The following is a 24148-nucleotide window of genomic DNA, read 5'->3' on the forward strand; positions in this document are numbered from 1 at the left end:
GCAAAAAAAAAAAATCTAATATTTGAAAATGTCCATTAATGGACTCAGTACTTGGTTGGGAATCCTTTTGCACGGATTATTGCATCAATGCGGCGTGGCATGGAGGCAATCAGCCCGTGGCATTGCTGAGGTGTTATGGATGGCCAGGATGCTTCAACAGCAGCCTTTAGCTCATTTGCATTGTTGGGTCTGGTGTCTTTCAGCTTCTTCTTCACAATACCCCACAAATTCTCTATGGGGTTCAGGTCAGGGGAATTGGCAGGCCAATCGAGGACAGTAATGCCATGGTCAGTACACCATTTACTGGTGGTTTTGGCACTGTGGGCAAGTGCCAGATCATGCTGGAAAATGAAATCATCATCTCCATAGAGCTTCTCAGCAGACGGAAGCATGCAGTGCTCTAAAATCTCTTGGCACACAGCTGCGTTTACTCTGGACTTGATGAAACACAGCGGACCAAAACCAGCAGCTGACATGGCTCCCCAAACCATCGCTGACTGTGGGAACTTCACAGTGGATTTCAAGCAACTTGGATTTTGCTCCTGTCCAGCCTTTCCCCAGACTCTGGCGCCTTGACTTCCAAATGAAATACAAAACTTGCTTTCGTCTGAAAAGAGGACTTTGGACCACTCTGCAACTGTCTAGTGCTTCTTTTCCATAGCCCAAGTCAGACGCTTCAGAAGTGGCTTGACCATGGGAATACGGCATTGTAGCCCATTTCCCGGACATGTCTGTGAACAGTGGCTTTTGATGCCTGGACTCCAGCTTCAGTCCACTGTCTTTGAAGCTCCCCCAAATTCTGGAAGCGACTCTTCTTCACAATGCTGTTAAGGCTGCGGTCATCTCTCTTGGTTGTGCACCGTTTCCTGCCACATTTCCCCCTTCCAACAGAATTTTTGTGGATGTGCTTTGAAACTGCACTCTGTCAACAGCTTGCTCTTTGAGAAATTTATTTTTGTGTCTTACCCTCCTAATGGAGGGTGTCAATGATGGTCCCCTGGACAGCAGTCAGATCAGCAGTCTTCCCCATACTTGTCATTTAGTTTACTGAACCAAGTGTTTTTCAAGGCTCAGGAAACCCTTGCAGGTGTTTTGAGTTAATTAGACGATTCAAGTGATTAGTTGAATACCCTACTAGTATACTTTTTCATGATATTCTAATATTTTGAGATAGGATGCTTGAGTTTTCTTAAGCTGTATGCCATAATCAGCAATATTAAAATAATAAAAGCCTTGCAATATTTCAGTTGATTTGTAATGAATCCAGAATGTATGACATTTTTGTTTTTTTAATTGTATTACAGAAAATAAAGAACTTTATCACAATATTCAATTTTCTGAGACAGTCCTGTATGTAGCGAGTGGCGCACCAATTGGCCTATATTTGCTCTTTTCAAACTAATGATATTATAGCTTTGCTTGTTTTTATAAGCAAATTAGCACAATAAGAAAAACAAAGTGCGTGCGTGCGTGTGCGTGTGTGTGTATGTGCGCATGCGTGCGTGTCTCACCCCTGCCAGCTGGGAGCCAGTAAGCATGAGTTGTGTATGTTGCAGTGTTGTCTGGGAGGGGGAGGGGGTGGGCCCGTGAGGGGGAGGCAGTGCAGGAGACATCTGACCACACTCTTCCATCTTATTCTAGAAGAAACAAGAGGACGACAGGAAGGAGAAAAGTGAGCAGGTGACCCCGCTGGTGGGGAGAACACACCATTGCGAGGTCCGCACGAGAGCAAGCGTCATGCCAACAACTACAGTGGAGCCTCGGTTTTCCAACGTCCCGGTTCTCGAACAAATCGGTATTCGAACAAAAAATTCAATATTTTTTTGGTTTCGGATGTCGGACGAAATTCGGTTGTCGAACCTTGCGAGATGAGCCGAGAGGACCCGCATGCCAACTGACTCCGTTCGTTATTACGTTCTCGTTACTCTGAGGATAGCATCAACTCTAATCATGCCTCCAAAGGAAGCAAGTGGGTGCAGTAAAGCCATCCTAAAACACAAAGACGCTCCTACAGCAATGCGACACTGAGCGCCCGGCGCGCTGCGGTTGCGCGATCGGACCAAATTAAGCTCCCTGTGCACTGAGGTGCACTTAAATTTTGGAAAGTACATTAGGACTTTAAAAATATTTTCTAAGTTTCAGCGACGGCTCGGCTCTGTCACAATAATGCAACCAGCGTGGTGCAGTTGCTCGGTCAGCGACGCACTACGGTTGCGCGTTTGGCGGTGTGCTGCAGTTGCGCGATTGGACAAAAATGCCCAAATGAAAAAATGCTTATGAAAGGCGTTCTTTTTTGGGCTTGGAACGGATTAATTTTTATTCCATTATTTGTAATGGGAAAATGTGATTCGGAATTCGAACGATTAACTTCTCGAACAGCCTTCTGGAACGGATTGTGTTCGAAAACCGAGGCTCCACTGTACTTTCATTGCATTTTAATTCAAGAAACAACATTTACCAAGTGCTTTTTACTTTTGAAGCTACTTTGTGACGATATTTAGTGGCACAATGTATGAATTCTTAAATCATATTTTCCTGCTGAAATGAACGGAAATGTTAACCACTAAAACATTTAATATACTATTTTGGCAATTCAACGGGATTTTTCCTGCTCACTTCGGTGTACGCATTATGGCCACAAGGGGGCAGTAGAATACATACAGACGAAGATTTAATAATGACACGACAGTCTCAACAGAGACGCAATAAAAAAAAAAAAAAATCAGAGACGCAATCATATTTTACAGTGGACTTAGTTTGGCACTTGAGGACTCTTCTATTCTTGTTTTTCTTTTTTTCTGCATGATTTGAGGGGCATTTTGTACGACGCAACGGTGGCGGCTTTGTTTGCGATCCTTCCAGGATGGAGCATGTCCCAACTGGGAAAGACAAGACTATGCTCGGCCACTCGTTTGCATCTCTTCACCACCGGCATATGCAAATATGGGTATTTTGAAACACTTTATTTAGACATTAGTCTTAGTGGCTTGCTTGTTTACTTAGGGCAGGGACACAAAAGGAGCAAGTCAGAAATCACCCGCTTGCTGTCAAGCTATTTTCTGTGCGACGCTAAGACACAAAAGATGAGTAAACATGAAGACATGGGCATGCACACAGGCCGGTAGAATAGTCACTTACCTTGCTGCTACTCAGGCTGGGTGAAAGGGAAAAGGGATTGACCTTTATTGACTGAGCCTTGATGGAGAGAAAAAGGACAGAATTGGAGGATTGGCTGAAGAAGTGATTTTTCATATCCAAGGAGAACAAACATAAATGTGGCCAGAACTGGACCCAAAAGTGCCTTTTTGGATTTGGAAGCAGAGACTCATCATCAAAGCGACCGGGATGTTGCCGTGATGCAAATAAATCAACTTGAGGTCGGCCTCGTACGGATAGCTTGGGCTAGCCTGATCGGCACGAGCCTCATCATACTGATGTTGGCGGGACCGTGGAATGGCGCTGGAGGAACACGGAGTGCAGGTTGGCCCCGAAAGTCTGACAGATTAACTTGGACGTACCTGGTGATTGGAGTCGGAGACGTTGCGCTCGGAATCTGCACGGAAAGAAAGAGGGCTAAAACACGGCTACGACACACTGAGTGAAGTTTTCAAAGTGGGCGATGCATTAAAAGGAAACAAGAAGCTAACGCAGGTGCATTTTACACGACTGACAAAATTGCAAAGAATTTAAATTGTGCTCATTCAAATACAGATTGGAAAATATACATTTGAGAAAATGCATAACAAAATAAAGACAATGTGTTCTACTCATGCCTGTGTGTGTGTACGTGTGCAATTGTCACCTGTGCTGTCCAGCGGTGAGTCAACTCCAAGTTTGTCAGGCTCAGCCGGCCTTGGCATCCTGCTATCTGCAAGACACAAAGACACGTGTTGACGAGAAAGAGAGGAGCCTTGAGGTGAAGGTTGGGAGTGCCGTCAGACCACAGTGCACCCCCCCCCCCCTACACACACACACACACACAGACACTGTACAGGCAGCGTAGGTGAGTCGCTTGCTTGCTTGTATCCATTCATACTTTCCAATTGAAGCAAGTAGGCCGGGCTCAGGCTAAATTTAAGTCGAGATGTTTTGACCGTGGGCGCCTTTGGAAGCTCTAAAGGTCTCTCGCGTGTCATTAGTCGCCAGTCCTGGTGCAACGCTTCACATTTTTCTGCTCTTTTTTTGACTCATTTTTTTTCCTGGCCAATGAACCGCAAGATGAAGTCGGCTTGCGGTTATTTGTGAGGCCTTCTCGCGAGCCACTTCCCTTTTGTGAAAATATGCAAATCTGCCCCCACCACCAACTAATTGTGTCATGCCACCTGCAGAATCGACTCACTGCAGACACACTCTGCTCGTTTTTTTGAAGCAATAGCGTGCAAGATGATGTTTGACACAATGGATTGGTGGAAAGAAGAATGCTAGAAAACCGCCATCATGTGGACAGACAGTGGACAGAAGTCCCGTCCGATATTGATACATAGATGACAAACGTGCAGTACATCAAGATGCACTGGCGTTCTCTCACTTCCCCACGTTACTTCCCCATTATAAGATTAGCGGTGTGTGTTACTTACCGGTAACATTAGCATGTTCAAACATTCCACGCACACATGACAAAGAAGAGTGCTGCCTTTTGATGTGAAAACCTTTTCAAATATGGGTTTCTTTGCCCTGTGACGCACTCCAATCTCGCAACATTTGGCGCTGTGTAGTCCAACGTGATGTAGAATCAGGAACAATCAATAAGAAGACTGTTATAATAAAATTCTTCAAGATAAAATTCAAAGATTGTACAATGTAGCTGCACAAATGAAAAATGAAGTCTTGAAGTCTGGTGAATTTCGACTTGGTTGTGTTACTTTGATTCGCATCACCGTCGGGGGTCAATTTATCCAGCTCACACAGGGAATTGTTAATAACATGAAAAGACAGCACTGAGGGAGGGACAACAGAGACATTTTGGAGATAATTGGCCGGGCGGACTAACGAGCGCGCTCGACCTCCGGCTGATCCACACAAGGTTAAGCCTCGCATTTTAAACAAGAGTTATCGGACAAAATTTAACCGGGACATGATGCGGTGTTGCCGATACGCCAAATGATTGGCTAACTTTAGCTCTGTCAGCTGAGCATGAAGACAAATAAAAAAAAGGCAAGATGTGATCCACTCGAAACAAGCGCTGACCTTTCCTGTCCACCTTAACTCCGCCGCCCATTGGCAGACAGGCAGGCAAGCAGGCAGGCCAGCCCTTGCTCTCCAATTAGACTCGCACACACACACATTGCCATCGTGCACGCGCATCATTGGTTGCCCGGTCAAGTAGCGCACACTCACCTGGCAACCACATAGTTGCGACGAACAAGTCCTTACAATCTTAAGCAATTGCTGGCGCCTCACTCAAAAAGTTACCAAAGAATATGTCACTGCAACACGCACGTACACGCGCACGCAGGACGGCCTCTCTCTCTTCTCATTCTCACTAAGCCACGCCTCCTTCATCACCACATCCTGCAACGCGACAGGAAGTGAGGTTCAAAAGAGTGGGAAGTGGGCCCAAAGGTAAGGCAGGAAGATGGCAGTGAAAGATGAAAAAGTGAGAAAAAGGAGGGAGGGAGCTCCGTTAGGTGACTATGTGACAGAGAGGAAGGGGCAGAAGTGAGCTGGCTGGTTGGCTGACTTACTGACTGACTGCGGTGGAAAGTGACAGTGCAGCTGGAAAGAGCCGCTCACACGCTGACACACGTGCAATTGTACAACACACACATGCACACACACACACAACGTGGAGGAAATTTTCAACGACACCCACTGCTTCTAAAAACAGAATTATGCTGGAGGTGGATGTTTTTTTTCTTCCCCAAGCAGAAATAATTATGACAAGATCGACACACTTACAACCAGGAACCAATTGAGTGGTGCAGAGGACCAACTGCAACAGGATAAACTCCCACATAGAGAATATGGAGAGCACACAATTGTTTGTTTTCACTTTGCTCCACTGTGACGGGAGGTTCGAGCGGCCACAAGGTTGCACTATTGAGCCGCAAATGGATGCGGCCAACGACCTCTCTTGGTCACTCAAAATGGCCACTAGCCAAGAAATGATGTTTAATCCAGTTTCATTTTATTTTTCAAAAGATACTTTTGACTTTGACACACGAAATGTGACGAGATGACAAAAAACATGTTGGTTGGCATAATGGTGGCTGTTTTGGTTAGCAAAATCTATAACAGAAGGGGCAGAAGGGGGTCATTATTTGAGAAAATGTCATATTAACAACACTGAAATTTGCTGCAAAAATCGCATTTTGTTCAGTTTTGCATCCACCAGTCTAATAAGTCGGCACCATTATGTGAGAAAATACAGCTGTGTTGAAATTGAAATTTAGTGTGAATGCTGGGGGGGGGGGGTTGCTCATCAATTTCCATCAGTTTTGTCAACACGATTGACGTCAAGTGAGATTTCCATGCCAGCGATGTTGGGCGCCAGATGCATTTGTGTGATCGTACGTGACAAACGGCGGGTGTTTTTGTATGTAATGTGTGCGGACGCTCGCTGACAGACAGGGAGGGGGGAGTATCTGGGGTTCAGAGGTTGTCTGGGCAGCCCTGGCTTTGGCCGTGACCTTTGTCCACGGTCCAGTTTATCCACATAACAAGTTGTGTGTGTGCGTGCGTGCGTGCGTGCGTGCGTGTGTGTGTGTGTGTGTGTGTGTGTGTGTGTGTGTGTGTGTTAAAGTCCCAAAAGTCCCAATGATCATCGTCACACACACATCTGGGTGTGGTGAAATTTGTCCTCTGCATTTAACCCATCCCCATGTGATTTTGATCCATCCCCTGGGGGAGAGGGGAGCAGTGAGCAGCAGCGGTGCCGCGCTCGGGAATCATTTGGTGATCTAACCCCCTAATTCCAACCCTTAATGCTGAGTGCCAAGCAGGGAGGCAATGGGTCCCATTTTTATAGTCTTTGGTATGACTGTGTGTGCGCATGCATGCGTACTGGCACCGTTGGTTAAGAAAAAGAGAAGAACTATAGCAAATGGCCATTTGTGCTACAGTTGACAGCACCCTGGGGGGAGGGCTCAGCCTTGGTTACCATGGAGACCAGTCCTAGCAACACTACAGCCAGCTAGGCCACTTAGATGGCTCAGGTCTCAATTGACGCGTGGTCAGACATTGACAGACCCCCCATTGACAATCCTTCCTGATTTGAATGCGCCTTCGAATTTAGAACGCTAAGGACGCTTCACATCATAAAGAAAAACACATTTCACTTACAGCCCTCGCTTGGAGAGCTTCAATTTGGACCGGCCTAATTGTGATTCAAACACACACTATTAAGATGTGATCTCGTGATTACTTTAAGTTGTGTTGATACAACACACACTCGCACGCACGCACACGATGCAATAGTGTGACCCCCAGGGAGGAAGATGGGGGTGGCTGAGGCCTCTCGAGCGCCATCAATCACCAGACTGTCGCAAGGAGGAGCAGGGGTGCGCGTGTGTGTGTGTGTGTGTGTGTGTGGGGGGGGGGGGGGGGGGTTAGGGTTACAAAGAGCAGGAGAATCGTAAAAAGAAGGGGAGTTGAACACACGATGGAAGCCAAGGTGGCGATAGACAGAAGAAGAAAAGGAAGGTGCGTACGCAATGGCTCATTGTCGGGCCTACTGCGAGCTCTTAAGAGGAGTCTACCGGCCTTCTCTCGCTCTGGCGCAGCCTTCCCATTTCCGCACGCACAGTTAATTCATCTAATCCATCACATTGGTGCTCTTGGATGGAGCCGCCAAGTCCTCTACATCATCCGAGTAGCAAGACTGCAAGGTTAGAGATTAAAAATCCAGTTCGGTGTTTTGGTGGCATGCAGGTGGGCAAGGGTGTCGTGGTAGGTTTAGAAACAAGCTGAGAGACAAGCTTGTTGTGGCGGAAAACATCTCACCTACATGTCGGATGCGACCCTCGTGCCACCTCCCCACAGCGCAATACACCGAGGTCGGGGGTGGGAAAAAAATCAAATCGCACCAGTGAGGGACAAGCGACTTCGAGGTTCACTTGCACTCTCGGCCATTAGCTTCTGTCACCACAATGGTGGACAACCCCAGGTGGGCCTGTGGGAAAATGTCAAGTCGGCTGAAGTTTAAAAAGGAGAAGAAGCATAGAAGGAGGTTGGTTCCAAACATATAGTCATGGCAGCATAATATCAGTTGCAGTAATCTAAATGATTTTTTATTCCAAACGGATGTTCTCCTCTCTCATTACTCTGAAGCGATTTACAACAGAAGAAAGATATAAGAATCCCGATCTGCCGAAAGAGGTCTGAACTAAAAAGTCTGAACATTGGGCTTCTGGGAGTTTGCTGTGCTTTGTGGCCAAGCGTCCCAGCTTTCTTTTGTGGCGACCTTGCCCTTTTCTTCTTCTCATTCAAACTTTCTCTTCTCCTCGCTCTGTCTTCTTCTCTCGACCATGTTGGTCAGCAGCAGCAGCTGTGACATCAGCGGCCACTCTCCTCGCCTCCAATTGGACATTCGGCCATGTTGCCAGGCAACAGCAGTGAAAGGTCTCAGTGTGAGCGTGCACGCCTCTGCTGTGTGTGTGTGTGTGTGTGTGTGTGTGTGTGTGTGTGTGTGTGTGTGTGTGTGCGTGCGCACGTGTGTGTGTGTGTGTGTGTGCGTGTGTGCATACGTGTGTGTGTGTCTGTTTATAGCAAGTGAAAGGTGCACGAGCCATTTTCCACGCCTTGCCCTTTATCTGTGCATGAGCAATGATCAGCGGGCATCCCGAGCTTTAGCTTCGTTCAAAGCATGCAGATGATTGGCCGGTTGCTTGCAAGAGTCTTGTTCATAAAAAAAAATAAAAAAAAGAATCAAACCAGTCTGTCTGCAATGTCTCCACAAATAAATATGTTCTCATTGTGTGTGTGTGTGTGTGTGTGTGTGCGTAAGCCCCCGGGAGTGGGTGGTTATTGTATCTGACACAGCGGCTCTTTCTCGCGCCTCATATTTCTGGGCCGATCGATTCCTCTGACTCCCGACAAGACAATAATCGCACCTCCCTCTCTCACTCCATCACTACCATTATTACTGACCTCCCCGGGGAGCCGGCAGGGTGGGGGCGAGGGGAGGCAGGGAGGAAGGGTGAGGGATGGGAGGGAGACACCGAGTTGACAAAATGAGCCTATGATGATGAAAAAGTAAGAGGGGACAATGTCGAAAGGGAGACGGGACGAACAAAAGGGGACGCAAGAGACGAATGGAGAGAGGCGAGGCAAGGCTAAAGTGCGAAGGACGGTAAGCAAGGTGGGAAAGATGCACTTTGCAACAAGGAACTATACGGGACAATCGTCCATCCGTCTGTCCACCCGTTTCTTTGGGAGGGATCCCAGGCCAACTGGGAGACATAGGGGGGGATGGGAAACAAAGCCAGGCTCCAATACTGCACTGTTCTTCTCGGCCAGGAAGTGTCGGATGCTCAGAGTATCATGTCACAGGGAAGCGGCCACACACTCCGGAGATGTTCTCGATCGCGTCCGATGGAAAAAATATGCTCACGGGCAGTCACATAATCGACCTGAAATGGGCGATTGTTTATCACTGGCTCAACTGATGAATTTATCCTCAACCCAGACTTTTTTTGAATCTCAATTGTGAGCGACCTGAAACTCTGAAAACTGAGTTCATGCCAAATTTCCGTTGAATGCGCTGCACAACCGATAGTAATGAGGGGAGGTGGCCGATTTGCCGATTAGAGGTTGTCATATAATGTTGCCAATCTGTGTTGCGCATGCGTTAGAGCAATACAGTAATTTGATGTCGCATGGATCTCACTAATTCCCGCAGAGTTTATGCACGGAGCAGATAGACCGCTCCTGAGTGAATGTGAGAGAACGCCATTAAAAAGGGATGCAAACATCGAGAGCCCCCTTTGTCATCATTTACATCAGACAAAATACGGCCGCGGGCCATATCCGGCCCTTTGTGCGTCTCTGTCCTGCCCGCAATCATAAATTACATTTGATTACAACGTATTAAAAAAAAAAATCTGTCGTACATGCAATACAACTGTCCGGCTTTTATTTTGAAAGGCGTCGCACTTCGTGTAGCGTGCGTGCATGTGAGCTGTGCGTGTAGGTGAACAGCGCAAAGTAATGCTGCCCTCAAAATGTGTGCTGACGCGAAGAAAAGAAAAGTTGACAAGGAGTGCCGTGTTTTTAACAAGACATGGACTGCCAAGTATTTCTTTACAGCACTGAAAGGTAAAGCCGTGTGCCTGGTTTGTGGCACACAGGTCGCTGTGTTTAAAGAATATAATTTGAGTCGCCACTACACGACAAAGCATGAGGAAAAATACAGAAATCTGTCTAATAAAGAGCGCGCAACAGAGGCTGATGCATTGCTAGCAAAACTGCAAGCCCAACAAGGACTTTTTATCAAACTTCACACCCACAGAGATGCAACGGTCAGGACAAGTTTTGTCATTTCCCGCAAAATTGCCAGAAAAAGTAAGCGGTTACTGACGGAGAGTTTATTAAGGAGTGCTTATTGAACTTTGTTGCACTGATATGCCCGGAGAAAAAGAGCGTATTTGAGAATGTGTCACTCTCCCGACGTACCGTAACAAGGCGGGTTGAGGACACATTGATATGTTTCTATAAATGTGTTGTAATTCACAGTTTGAGGAAAAGTTAAAGAAGTTAAGAATAAATTGTTCTGATTAATGATTTTTTTTATTTGACCTATACACCACAATTTCACATAGTCTAATATAAATATTAACAGAATAATTGTATTCTTCTAATTACCAGTACCAAATTCAAAGTCAGCTTTATTGTCAATTTCTCCACATGCCAAAGACACACAAAGAAACCGAAATTTCGTTCCCCCCTATCCCACGGTGACAAGACATGGCTCACAACAGACAAACAAGTACAACAAAAGCGTGCTGAATAAATAATGAATAAATAACACAACAAATAAATAAATAAGAGGAGCAGAAAAAAAAGGAGCAAGTGCGCGTACAGCAGACATTCCCGAAAATAGCGCAACAGTGCCGCACGCTACGCAGAAGGGGGTAGCGAGTTCAGGGCCCTAACAGCCTGGAGAAAGAAGCTGTTGGCGAGTCTGGTGGTGCGGGAGCGCAGGCTTCTGTACCTCTTCCCAGAGGGCAGAAGGTCAAACAAAGAGTGAGCCGGGTGACTCACATCTCTGGCAATCGAGGTTGCCTTGCGGGCTATTTAAAATAATAATTTAGTGCATATTACAATTACAATGGAATAAAGTTGAGCAGGTATCTGAGCTTTCCCTTTGATAACCTGCGTGGCCTGACTGGAAGCAGAGCTTTGTGAGGTTTAGGACCGCTCAACAGGTGCAAGTGAGCAGCTTGATTTACGCCATGGGCAATGAGTTCGACGAGTATTTTGTGCCGCGAAGGAATGTTATACACAAACGTGCATGCTTCCACCAGCGTACACAACGGCCGGGTGAGAAGGCGGAAACATTCATTGGGGTTCTATACGAACTGTCTGAACATTGTGACTTCGGTGCGTCCCGTGAGGAGAACATTTGCCAGATTTGCCACGAAATGAAGAGAACACAACAAAAGGAGCCACACCGCTTCCCGAGCGACCTTGGAAGAGGTGAGCTATGGACCTTTGTGAATTTAACCGACAACACGACCTGGTCGTTTCGGATTACTCCTCGAGATTCATCGAGATATTGCATCTGCCATCTACAACAAGTGCGCAAGTGGTGGAAAAGCTGAAATCAGTTTTTGCTACGTTTGCCATCCCAAGTGTGGTGGAGAGTAACAATGGTCCTCAGTTTGCAAGTGCTGAACTCCAAGAGTTCGCTAGGCAACTTAATTTTCAACACTTCACATCCAGTCCTCAAGGCAATGGACATGCAGAAAGGGCAGTGCAGACGGCTAAAAGGATCCTAAAACGGGAGGACCCCGTCATGGCGCTGATGTGTTACAGAGCGTAGCTCTGTTCCACCACAGCCTATAGGCTCCTAGCGGAGCTGCTGATGGGGAGGAGAATCAGAACTCTACTGTCAACTCTGGAGGCGAGCCTCAAACCAAAGTGGCCCAGCAGGACGGCTGTGGAGGAAACGGACGAGAAAGACAGGCTAAACAGGCACACTATTTCAACCATCGCCATGGAGCCAGGACCTTGCCCGTTCAGCAGCCGGGAGATCGAGTCCTTTCCAAGCTGGATCACGAGAAGTCATGGTGTCTGCAGGCCGTGGTTTCACATGAGAGTGCTTCGCCCAGATCTTTCATTATCCGGACGCTGCATGGGACTGAGCTTAGGCGGAACCTACAGCCGGGATCAGCTTCCCAGTCCGTTCCGGCAGAGCAGAAAGAGTGCCCAACGGCAGGCGCATTCTTTCTCTTCCTCTTTCTGCTCCACTCTACCAACACTGACACGGGCGACACTGCTGCTTTGTGTCGGAGTGGGCCTTCCCAACCCACTCAAACGGTGACCCGTTTGGACGAGTGTGCAAACCAGTCGACAGGCTGGACCTGTGACGGTTAAAGGACACATGGCCTTTGGGGGGGAAAAATGAAAGTGAAGAAAGGGGTATGCCGCGGTTCGCACAAGATTTTTTACTGTTGACATACTACATATGTCGTTTCATGTGCAGCCGGAATTCATGCTGTTGATATTTTGCGAGTTGACTCAATTTCATTGATATAGTACTTTTGTAGAAGAGTGATGCTGTTTTCTGTGCATAATGGTCTTTGTTTTGTTATGACTGACATAACATAAAAAATGGGGAAATGCCATATAATGTTGCCAATCTGTGTTGCGCATGCATTAAAGCAGGGATCTCAAAGTCCAGTCCTCGGGGGCCGCATTCCTACATGTTTTCCAAGTTTCCCTCGTTAAACACACCTGATTCAATTATCAGGCTGCTGCAGAACGTGAGGATGAACTGATCATTTGAATCAGGTGTGTTTAACAAGGAAAACTTGGAAAACATGTAGGAATGCAGCCCCCGAGGACTGGACTTTGAGACCCCTGCATTAGAGCAATACGGTAATTTGATGCCGCGTTGATCTCTCTAAGTCCCGTGGGGTTTATGCACGGAGCAGATAGACCGCTCCTTAGTGAACGCCATTAAAAATCATTTACAGAGGTGAGAGATGGAAAGTCTGAGATATGGAACACTTGCGCACATTACATATATGAAGCTGGCACTCAGATATATTAAATTGACAATTGTTGATTGGCAGGCGGGCGGACTCCCGCACTGCTATTCAAGTGCAGAAGAATGAAAGGCACAAATTCACGAACAGTGTCGGGGGGCGCGCGTGCACGCGCACAACACACGCAGCGGTGGCCTTTTACGAGCCGCATCGCATTGCATATGGATTGCAATTACGCTAATTGGCTCTCAATTCCCGGCCGGGACTTGTGTTTGACCATCTTGCCTCGTCCTCGCCAATATTCTGCGTCGCCGTGTGCATCTTCCTACGCTTCCTTTTCATACTTTCCTATCACAGGCTACTTTTGCTCTCACATAGTTGGGGCACAGGGGAATCTACGCATACTTTATTCATGCTGCATTTACTATGGCAAGATACAAGTCATGCAGGAATACAGTGCAGTTTTTTTTTTTTTTTTTTTGGCGCAAGAAGGAGGTGAGAAAGTGGGTGATGGAGGTGCTGCTGGTTATTGTGGTAGAGGAAGAGGAGGACGAGGAGGAGGGTTAGGAAATTGGTCTGGCTAGCGGAACAGCTTTTCACCTCTCTCGCTCTCTCTCTCTCTCTCGCTCTCTCCCTCCTTTTCACTCCCCCTCCATTCTGCTTTGTATTCTGCAGAGATGACAGGGGGGAAGCTTTATTGCTCCGAGTTTGTATCGATCGGGGCCCCTCGGAGGGGGGAGGCCGCAGGACGAGCTGAACGGGGCCTTTCTCAACGACGGCGAGCTTCGCAACAAAAGCCAGCCCAGCCCACCCCCCTACACACACACGCCTGCGCACGCACTCCTCCCGCCGATTCCTCTTCTCACTTGCTCGTTCGCTCAGAAATTCTAATTCATTGCTCTTATTCTCAAAGGTTAGCAGAAAAAAAGAGCGAGAGAGAGAGAGAGAGGAGGATGTCTGGATTCTCGCTCCGAGTGAGGAGCTGGGATCTGATAAGCCACAACACACAAACATGAGGAATAAAGGGGGGGGGGGCTTTTAAGCGCCTCCCAGTTGAACCTGGAGGGGTGAATAAACTCCTCTTGCTCGCTCAAGGTTACAAATGTGCGCAATGAAAGCACAATCTCAGCATGGAAACGTCACTTGTGACGAGTAAAGCCGTTCAAACGGCGGTGGCCCTTCCTTCTCGCATTCCTGAGGAGGAGAGCTTCGGTGAAAACCTACATTCAAACAAAATGGCAGACAACCTGATGTCTGCTCTTTCTGATTTGCCTCATGACGTGCCAGGATTTAGTTTCAGCTATTTCGAGAGATTTGGTTTCCATTTGATGATCGTTTGATGAACAGGAGGTGGGGCCATGACCCCACGCCAAAGCCAACTGACCAAACACTTGACTCGTGTCGCATGCACGCACGCACGCACGCACGCACGCACGCACGCACGCACGCACGCACGCACGCACGCACGCACGCACGCACGCACACACACACACACACACACACACACACACACAAAGCAATGGTGTTTATCCGTTAATGGCATGCACAGCACTGCAGCCAAGGAGGAGAACAGATTGTCCATCAGGGGGCGAGAGGGTGGGGGCCGATGACAGGGTTCAAGTCCACGACCAGAGGGCGAGAGTAAGGTTAGGGGGTTGACGGTTCAACTCCCAAGAGGGATGGAGGGGGGAACGGGAGAGGAGCCCTTCTGTCTCCCGGCGGAGGAGAACCCCAATAATACACGCAGAGCCCTCACCCCCACCCATCACTGCCCGCCCAACTGTCAGTCCCCTTCGAGTGCTTGGGTAAACCTTTGTTCCTTAAACAAACACGCATGTGCAACGCGGGCAATCACACAGATAACGACACTCTATCGCCGACAAACATGAGAAGGCCTGGCTGGGTGAGACGGAATTTTCCGCCTTACTTCCAATTTTCTGCCTTCAGAAGTAATATCGGAGTCAAAAAAGGCATGCCTCAAAGGGTCAGCAGTGGGCGGTCACAAATTCTGTGCTGGCCTAAAACACTATCGGAAGTACCGGCCGACATTACAGGCTAAATTGAATGTGTGTGCTTGATGAAATTGTATTCATTCACAGTTTTGTTTCTTTTAAGGCTAAATCTAACTTTATTGCAATTTTCTACCCTTTTGCATAAGAGAAGAAAAACAGCGGAGAAATGTTGTCGTTGGCTGGCTAAAAGGGGATAATGTTTGTTATCTGCGGTCTATCCTGCTTTGCTGGATAAAAGGCAAAGGCGGATGAATCATCATCCGTGAGTGCAATTCTGCAGGATTTCGCTTTGAAAAAGTCTCCAGATAACAACGGTCTGTCACCCAGCTAGCAGAATCCTTTTTTTACAGAGCCCATCAATGCCATCATTTCGTACACGCCGCGTAGAAGATGGTATAAGTTTGGCCTCCGGTTTAGATTTTGACTCCTTGATTGACCAATACCGATAAGGCCTGTTGATGACATCATTGCACGGCTTTGGGTGTGAAAATGGCTTCAACCAAGTCTGACATTTCTTCAACCAGGTCAAGGTCACCAGCCATTCTTCCTGCTTTCCTCGCTATCTGAGGACGACTGGGGAAATGCGAGACGCTGATCTAACTTGCTCCTCCATCTTCATAGCAACGAATGCGACGCACTTGTGACAAAGATCGTTATTACTGAGTGAAGATGAGGAGTTGGCATGCGAAGAAAATCGAGAGCCATGCTAATTGCTAAGCTAATATGAAAGGCAGAGTAGCCAAACACAAAAGAAAAGTGCTTACATGAAACATCACACACAACGGGAGTTTGGCTGAAATTGCATAATGGAGGCCAGAATTCAAATACTCATGGAATAGATGGTAAGAATGTCTCAAAAGAAAACAATACGCCTCCGCGGCAACCACACGTATCCGAAATGAAGTTATGGCTCTGATATCACTTCTGGAGGTGGGAAATTGCCAGGTCCACTTTGTCTCTTTCTCTAACCTGTACGCCAGCAATGTCTAGAAAATTTGCAGGGTCTGTCTTTGAAAAGCGCTGTGGTAAAAAAATAAATCAACAAAGCAAAGACAACGCGGTACTTTTAGTTAGAGCAATTTTGCAGATTATCTGCGTGCATTAGGCATCAGATGACACACTTGCACCTTTTCCCCTCCAACCACGTCGGCACCGACGAGGAATGTGGGGGACAAAGTCGACCAGGCAATTTTCCACATTCGGCGAGATGTTTGAAACTGAAACTATATAAAAAAAAAAAAATTAAAAAAAGCCCAAGCTGATAACGCCAGGTCTTCTATTACCAATTGGCAATTTTGCGAGGTCTCGGCGTGAAAGAGGCTACCGTGACCCAAAAAGAAGTCCTCACCCTAGCGCCGAGTTGAACCGCAAATGATTGGCAGTCGCCCTCCCTCAAATTTGTTCATACAAGAGTAAATCATTCCATTGTGAGCGACATCGCGGCTGATAAGTACTTGGTTGGCTCTTTCCATCTCACTTTACTCACCTTGTGGAAAAGACCAAACATCACTTGCAACACGTGTGAATACGGGATACGAGATATTTGTGTAAACACACCACACACGCGCACACACGGGCTCTTTTTTCTTCATATATATCAGCATTGATATTGCTTGGGCGGTTTAACTCGTAGCTCCAGATTGGCTTGAGCGATAGCGTATACATCAGAGACTAACAAAGACACATGCGCACACGCAATACCTGGAGGCCCTTGTGGGCCCGATGCATTATTAAACACACAGGATTACACGTGTACACACGCAATCTGACTTTTCAGTGCAATCAGGCGTGGGGTTTACTCGAGTCGCTTCTTGAAACTCTTTCATTTACTGCTGCTCACAATTTGGTCTTTTACAGGAATTAGGCAAATTTGTCATCTCCTCCAGTAGTTCCTCAACCAGAACTTTGTAAGAGTTTAGGATCGCACGATTGCTTTTTGTTTTCTAAAGCGTTTGATCATGTGACCTAAGAGTAATGCAGCGTTAGGACGTCTGCCTCAGTTTCCTAACCAAGCCCCGCAGCATGAACTGATGCAGCCCAATCACACCAGAGGCCAAACGTCTTCTAAGTCAACCACAACCGTCCGGCTAGAGGTGGGGGGAATTTCCAATTCTTAGATTAATTGCGATTCGGCCGTGGAAGAATCGAGAACGATTCGCAAACATCCAAATTCCGATTACCGTATTTTTCGGACTAAATGTCGCTCCGGAGTATAAGTCGCACCATCCATAAAATGCAAGCGAAAGTGAAAGTGAAAAAAAAAACATATATAAGTCGCACCGAATTATATATCGCACTTTTGGGGCAAATTTGTCAAAATCCAATACCAAGAACAGACATGAACCAGCACCAACAGGCTAAACGATACGGTATGCTAACGTGACATGTACACAAACAAGGAGCTGAGAAGGGGCCTGACGTAACATTCAGAGTTATTCAAATAACTATTACATAAATAACACATTTATCAAACCATCTGTGTCACTTCAATTCATTAAATCCATCGATCATCCTTTATGTAAACGATGCCTCGTATGTACCACGCCGCTGACGTCGGACTCGTCGTGAGTTGGAGTTCTAAATATTCCACAGACCCATATAACGATATATAAAGTATATTTCAAATAACTATCATATAAACAACAATATTATGAAACCATCTGTGTCACTCCAAATCATTAAATCCAGCGATCAAATTTCTCGTCCTTTGTCAACAACGGCGCGCGTGCGCCGGTGACGTCAGTCTCGTTGTTTATTCCACAGATCTAGTATATAACTATATTGTTGCGTTAACAAAGTACCAGGAAAGACGTGGGTTTGGTAAACGGCTCTTTATTTAACAAAACGAGTTCAACGAGCCAACAACTACTGAACTGTAATGATAAAAACATATACAAGTTGCTACACGAAATAAAATATATCAAATAACTATAACATAAATAGCTCACCGCCACACGGCCCCAAGCACCGGCGTGGACTTCCAGGCGTGTGGCGGCGTGGACTTCCAGCCACGGAGGTGGCTGGGACCTCCGTAGAGTAGGACCGGGCGTGCGTAGGAGCAGTGTCCGACCCCCATCCACCGTCCCCGGACAGCCAGCTGCAGAGCGCCGGCCCCGACTTCCAGCCACGGAGGTGGAAGAGAGCTCCATAGAATAGGACCGGGTGTGCGTAAAAGCCATGTCCGAGCCTCATCCACCGTCCCCGGACAGCCACCCGGCCGAACGCCGGCCCCCGACTTCCATCCATAGAGGTGAAAGAGAGCTCCGTAGAGTAGGTCCGGGCGTGCGTAATAGCCATAATAGTTTTTCAAACCTTCTGTGTCACTCCAAATCATTCAACCCTTCAAACTCTTCGTCCTCCGTGTCACTTGCAAACAAAGCCGCTAATGACGGCAGTAGTACATGGGGAATCGTCATCTTCGTCATCTCGTGATCGAATCCTTTGTCCTTTATGTAAACAACCGCCGCGCCGCTGACGTCACTTGCAGTTCAAATTACAGTAATCCCTTGCTACATTGCGGTTCGTTTATCGCGGTTTCACTTTTTTTATTTTTTTTTATTTTGTAAATTTGTGAAATAATTCACATATACGTCGCTCCTCAGTATAAGTCGCCCCCCCACCCAAACTATGAAAAAAAAAAAAACACGACTTATAGTCCGAAAAATACAGTATTTAAATATGCCAAGTAAAGCGGAACTAAAATACAGTAAGTCCATTCTCCGAGACGCAATGCGGAACGGACCGAGAGCACAGTGGCACACTCAGCACACTTCCGCAGTACACTCCTCCAGAAAAAAAAAAAAAAAACACGGCTGAGCCTGAGATATTCAACCCACTTCGCCAAGAGATCCAACCTGCTCCTAAAAATTTAAAAGCAGACGTGTGGAATCATTTTGGATTCTACAATGTTGATGGAGGAAATGAATTGCACAAAAGCTACGTTGTAGGCAAGATTTGTCATGCTAAAATAAAATACTTTGGCAACACAACGAATATGAGAAGTCACACAGCACCATTCCACCCTACAGAGGAGGTGGGAAAGCCGGCTGCTGCTGTTGCTGCTAGCAGCCAGAGAACAATTGAGGACACTCTGAGTAAGCTGCCAAACACATCGCAAAAGGCCAAGCAAATTACGAAAGGCATTGCGGAATTCATTGCAATGGGTTTGCAACCGTACTCGGTTGTAGAGAATCTGAGATTTCGGAGAATGATGGAAGCAACGGAGCCAAGGTACATCATCCCATCCCGACGCTATTTCACCGACACAGCCGTCCCGGCACTCTACAAGCAGACTAAAGCAGAAATAACATCATCGCTGTTGAATGCAGACCGAGTCGCCGTTACATGTGATGCGTGGACGTCTGTAGCCACAGTCATTTATTACGCTAACTGCGCATTTCAAAACCGATGAGTGAGAGTTGAAAGCACACGTGCTTCAAACAAGAGCAATGCATGAAAGCCACACGGGTGCTAATATGGCTGAGCTCATGCATTTCGACTTGTATTCCGGAGCGACTTTTAGTCCGAAAAATACGGTACATAAATTAAAAATGCATCAATAATGGTTTTATAATCGAATCGTAGCCTCTGAATCATAATCGTAATCGAATCGTGAAGTGCCTCAAGATTCCCACCCCTACGTCCTGCTTCGATCGATTCAGAGAATGAGAGGATCAATGAGAACATTCATCATATTTGAGGCGAGGTGTTTGTTCGTCTTTGGTGGACAGTGACAGCTGCCATGTGGGCGGCGGGAATCAGCCAAACCGCAACTAAACCGCAACACGAGCAGTGAGCATGTTTACATGTGTAGGGCAGTCGGGCCAGTCCCAGACTCTCACGCTAATCGATGAACGAGGGAGGAAAGGGAGGTGTGTGTGTGTGTGTGTGTGTGTGTGTGGGGGGGGGGGGGGGGTCTGTAAAGAAAGCAGGTTATCTCCCGTCATTAGCGGAGGGGGAATTTCCATCCGCGAGGGCGGGGCAGAGGAGGAAAAGACCGGGGTTCATTGATAAAAAGGGAGGGCTAGGGGAGAAGAGGAGAGACGCTGTTTGGCATGGGCAGAGAGCAGACAATTATCTGTATTGATTAGAGCAGCCCTGCGCTGTGAAGACTGAGAAAACTATGACTGGATCAATAGCGGGGCAGGGGAGGGTTGGGGGGGCGGAGTTAGAGGAGAGACAGACCAATAGGAAGAAAGCGGTGACAAAGACGAAATACGCGTATTGCAACAACGAAAGAAACAGAAACGGCCCATGTGGTGCTGAACGCAATATTGGGGAAGGTGCCAACGAAACGTTCGCGAAAGCTAGTACGAAATGACGTCAGTCTTCATCATTCAGTTGTCTGCGACATTGAAAAGGACCGCCGAGCGCCGTACTATATGATAACTATCTTCACAGTTCAACTGATCCACGCTATGCGTTTGTGCTGTTTCGGGTCGAGCTGGGCTCTGGATGGATGGAACAACAACAACAAAAAACTAAGCGAGTGTGTCTCTCTTCATCCATACGTAATCCATCTCAATTTTTCATTGCCACTTCCACACAGAAAGAGAACAAACATGCATCATTAGCAAAGTCTGACTACAATGAGTGTGCGCGCTCTCCCAGTTGAAAGTGACATTTCTGGAAATCGGCTACCCGGGCAACCTCATGGCAGGCAGACAAAGGCACAGCGCGCCCGGCGCACGTGTCATATTGTGTGCATGTTGTGTGTTGGATATTACACAACGATCGACTCGAGCCAATGGAACAGATGTAGAGTGTCAAAACAAACTAAACTTGAAACTAAGATCATAACTGAAGTGAATCTGTAGGACGACTTGGTCTTTGTGGCACAGTACACCTGGAAATGGCCAATGTGACCCTAAAACAGTCGCTTCGGACCAAAACGGCAGACCTTCTGTGCCTGCTTTCCTATGGTTTTGTCAACGTTTTTTTTATTTTCTATTCAAAAACGTCTCAAGTTAGTTTGGTAGCCAAACTCTCTCTGAGACTTAAGACTGTTGATGAAGGGCTGATCAAAACTGAAATCGGAAGGGCAAGTCATTTTCTTCCCTCATAGGTCTCCCATTGGGGAAAGATGGGACGAAAAAGGGCGTTCCTTCACAGCCACATTGCATGCAGTCCTCCCTCACACGGATGCTGCGACCTCTCAAGGACTCCAGGAGATTTAGCACATCGGCTCCAGTTAACAACAACGCCAACAAAAAAAGGGAGCCATAAGCGGAGTTGTCGGCTTTCAGTTAACACAGTGAGATTATATTGACAGCTGAAAACATGTCGATGGCCAAGAAAAGCTCTTAAAGTGAAGCCTCGGCTCTTAACGGGCAGAGGCAGGAGGAGGTCATCAATGGACAAGACGCTCGAAGATCAATTTGGGGGGGCTTGACCTCAGTAAGGGTCCTTTCACAACGCAGGAACTTGCATATGCACGCACACAATGTTTTTTTTTTTTTTTATGTTTTTTTTTGAATGATCACAATCAAATTTGGACAAATTGCCCAGGCCCAGGTGAAATGTCACAGTTGGCAACTGAAGCGCCACTGGTTGCTTCTTCACACAATTAGCACACAATTCTGAACGTCACTTTTCAGAACTCTTTAGTACATATGGAAATATTTTGACATCAAGATGCTTCCTAAAGCAGCTCAGCCGCAGTTACGTGAGTGTCACGATAAGCATATCAAAGGTTCGGCTCGGGTATGCACTATGGAGTTGTACGTATGCATAACATGATCAATATCAGCCGCTGAATAAAACATGCTGTCGGCTTTTGACGGGCCGATTTGAAATGGAGATGCTATGCTAATAAAAGGGCCGCAGCCCAGATTGGCCCTGCTACCTCGGCACGTAGCGGCTGCTCGCTCTTGCTCACCTGCGCTCTCCATAATGCATGAGATGCTCGCTCGCATATGTAGCTTACCACGCGCAAGAACAAGGCCTGAGCCAGCTCGCCCGCATATGATCGTTACAAACATGGAGCTCAACAATGAGCGTGTGACGGCAGGAGAGCAAAACTACTCACTGGTACTTGGGTGGTGAACACAATACAGAGACCAGGGGAGGGGTGGTCTGCACACATTCCGCATGTAACCGAGTGTGAAATCTAAAAAGCGCGTTATATTGTACGTGCGCGTGGCGTTTGTTTCTTATTTCTAAAATAGGGCCACGTCGGAAAGTTGGGCTATTAACGGTGCGGGTAATTACGAGGCGGGTTGGACTAAGATTGATATTCCGTTGTGATGATAGGCCAATGGCATGATATGCATTTACAGGGGCACTATGTCTGTTTTATAAGACAGCTGAATTTACTTAGTGCGTCTCTTGTTCTATCTCACTGGCCCAGCTGGTCTTTAACCTTGGCCTCTGGTGCTTCTGCCCGTTGCAATAAAGTCACCCATCCTCCTCCTGCTGCTGCTGCATCTCCTCTTCTTCCGACTGTCTCTCTGTCCCCTGGCACCGCTGTTGTCCACTCTTGCACTCATTCATAGTAAACACTATTGATTTTCAGCAGGGAAAAATAAAAAAAAAAGTCAGGCAGGGAGGGGGGGGCAAAGCATGAATTTTAATGCAGCTATCTGTCCCCTTCTTCGTCTCTTCCTATCCCACCGCCACCCCTTCTTTCCTGAGGGGAGGATAAAGAGATGGGGATCGTGTGTGTGTGTGTGTGTGTGTGTGTGTGTATGTGTGCGCGCGTGCGTGCGTGTGTGTGTGTGTGTGTGTGTGAGGTGCAGGGATGGATAGAAGGATGGATGGTGAGATGGGGGGGTGCGGAAGTTTGCATTTCTCATTTCCCAGCTGTGCTTCTCTCATACAACCAGCCCCCTACCTCAACTACTCGACTCCTTCTCCGTGTCCCCCCTTCTGCTGCCAGTCATCTTGGCACCACTTTACACTCTTAAACCGGTGTTTCTCCATTATTGAGTACACACGCATTTCTAAAGACCCTGGAAAAGTGAAACGTGTAAATGTGGCATGGCTTTTTTCCAGGTCGTAGTTGATTGAGAGTTCGGTACCAACGGCTGCAGCATCAGAGAGCAAATTTGGCTTTGAGTTGTCGTCGCGAACAACACTCGTCTCTGTAGTGTGTCAAATTTACACGACAGCCTGAGTGATACATTATTTTAAAGCCAATGCCAATTCTAATATTTGGCATAATGAAATTCTGATTCTCAATTTTTTTATGCACGTACGCACGTACACACACACACACACACACACACACACATACACGCGCACGCACACACACACACACACACGCAAACGCGCACACACACACACACACACACACACACACACACACACACACACAAACACACACACACACACACACACACAGAGTCTTGGCCTTTTCCTGGCTGTCTCACTCTTCGACTTGCGCGTATTGATTTTGCTATAAGCACTGTCCCGGTTGCGACAGGTTAGCGCAGACGGAAAAAAGCGGACTTCATCAAGCGGCGTTAAACACGGGAGCCACGTCCTCAATTATCACTCCACCACGCAAAAGATGGCGCAAGACAGAGAACGAGGTAACGAAGGTAATGACACAAAAGTGGAAAAACGTTACAGGTTTAACAAAAATACGCTTTTTTTTTTCTCAAAAATAATCAACAAAATAGAACAAAATCCTGGTTAGGCACAGCTCTCCAGTAGTAGTTTTTGGTTTTTACCCATCATTCAGGCTTGAAAAATAATATATGATAATAATAATAATATTAATAACATACTTTCTAAACACACTGAACATTTATTTTGTACACTAACAAACCGCAAGCACAAAATGTCTGGAAAATCTGCGTTGATGTGTGTGCCTTTAAGAGGCAGGGCTTGATGGGCTGGCGCTTGGTCGTCATGAGGTGAGCAGCTTTACTCTGCTGAAAAATGAATTGGAAATTGCAATTTCTCGAAACATCACACTCATTAACACGCTCATTAGGAGATTTTTTTGGTTTTTTTAAAGGTGAGAGCATTTGGACTTTACCTTCT

General features: G+C 46.9%; 1 protein-coding gene across 6 annotated transcripts in view; it reads right to left on the minus strand.

The window, feature by feature from the left end:
* The window catches only part of pou2f2b (POU class 2 homeobox 2b), a 55904-nt gene that overhangs the window by 12107 nt on the left and 19649 nt on the right, over positions 1-24148 (minus strand). For 5 of the 6 annotated variants that reach the window (XM_049731516.2, XM_049731518.2, XM_049731515.2 and 2 more), the window contains exons 2-5: positions 3803-3868; positions 3519-3553; positions 3139-3195; positions 1512-1637 (exon numbers count right to left, since the gene is read on the minus strand). In XM_049731516.2, the coding sequence (XP_049587473.1) occupies positions 1512-1637; positions 3139-3195; positions 3519-3553; positions 3803-3868 (284 nt within the window). Of the gene's footprint in view, positions 1-1511; positions 1638-3138; positions 3196-3518; positions 3554-3802; positions 3869-5337; positions 12867-24148 lie in introns of those variants that run through there. The other variant, XM_049731514.2, reaches the window with a different exon arrangement.

This window comes from Syngnathus scovelli, chromosome 9, assembly GCF_024217435.2.
Source record: "Syngnathus scovelli strain Florida chromosome 9, RoL_Ssco_1.2, whole genome shotgun sequence".
NCBI classification, from domain to species: Eukaryota; Metazoa; Chordata; class Actinopteri; order Syngnathiformes; family Syngnathidae; genus Syngnathus; species Syngnathus scovelli.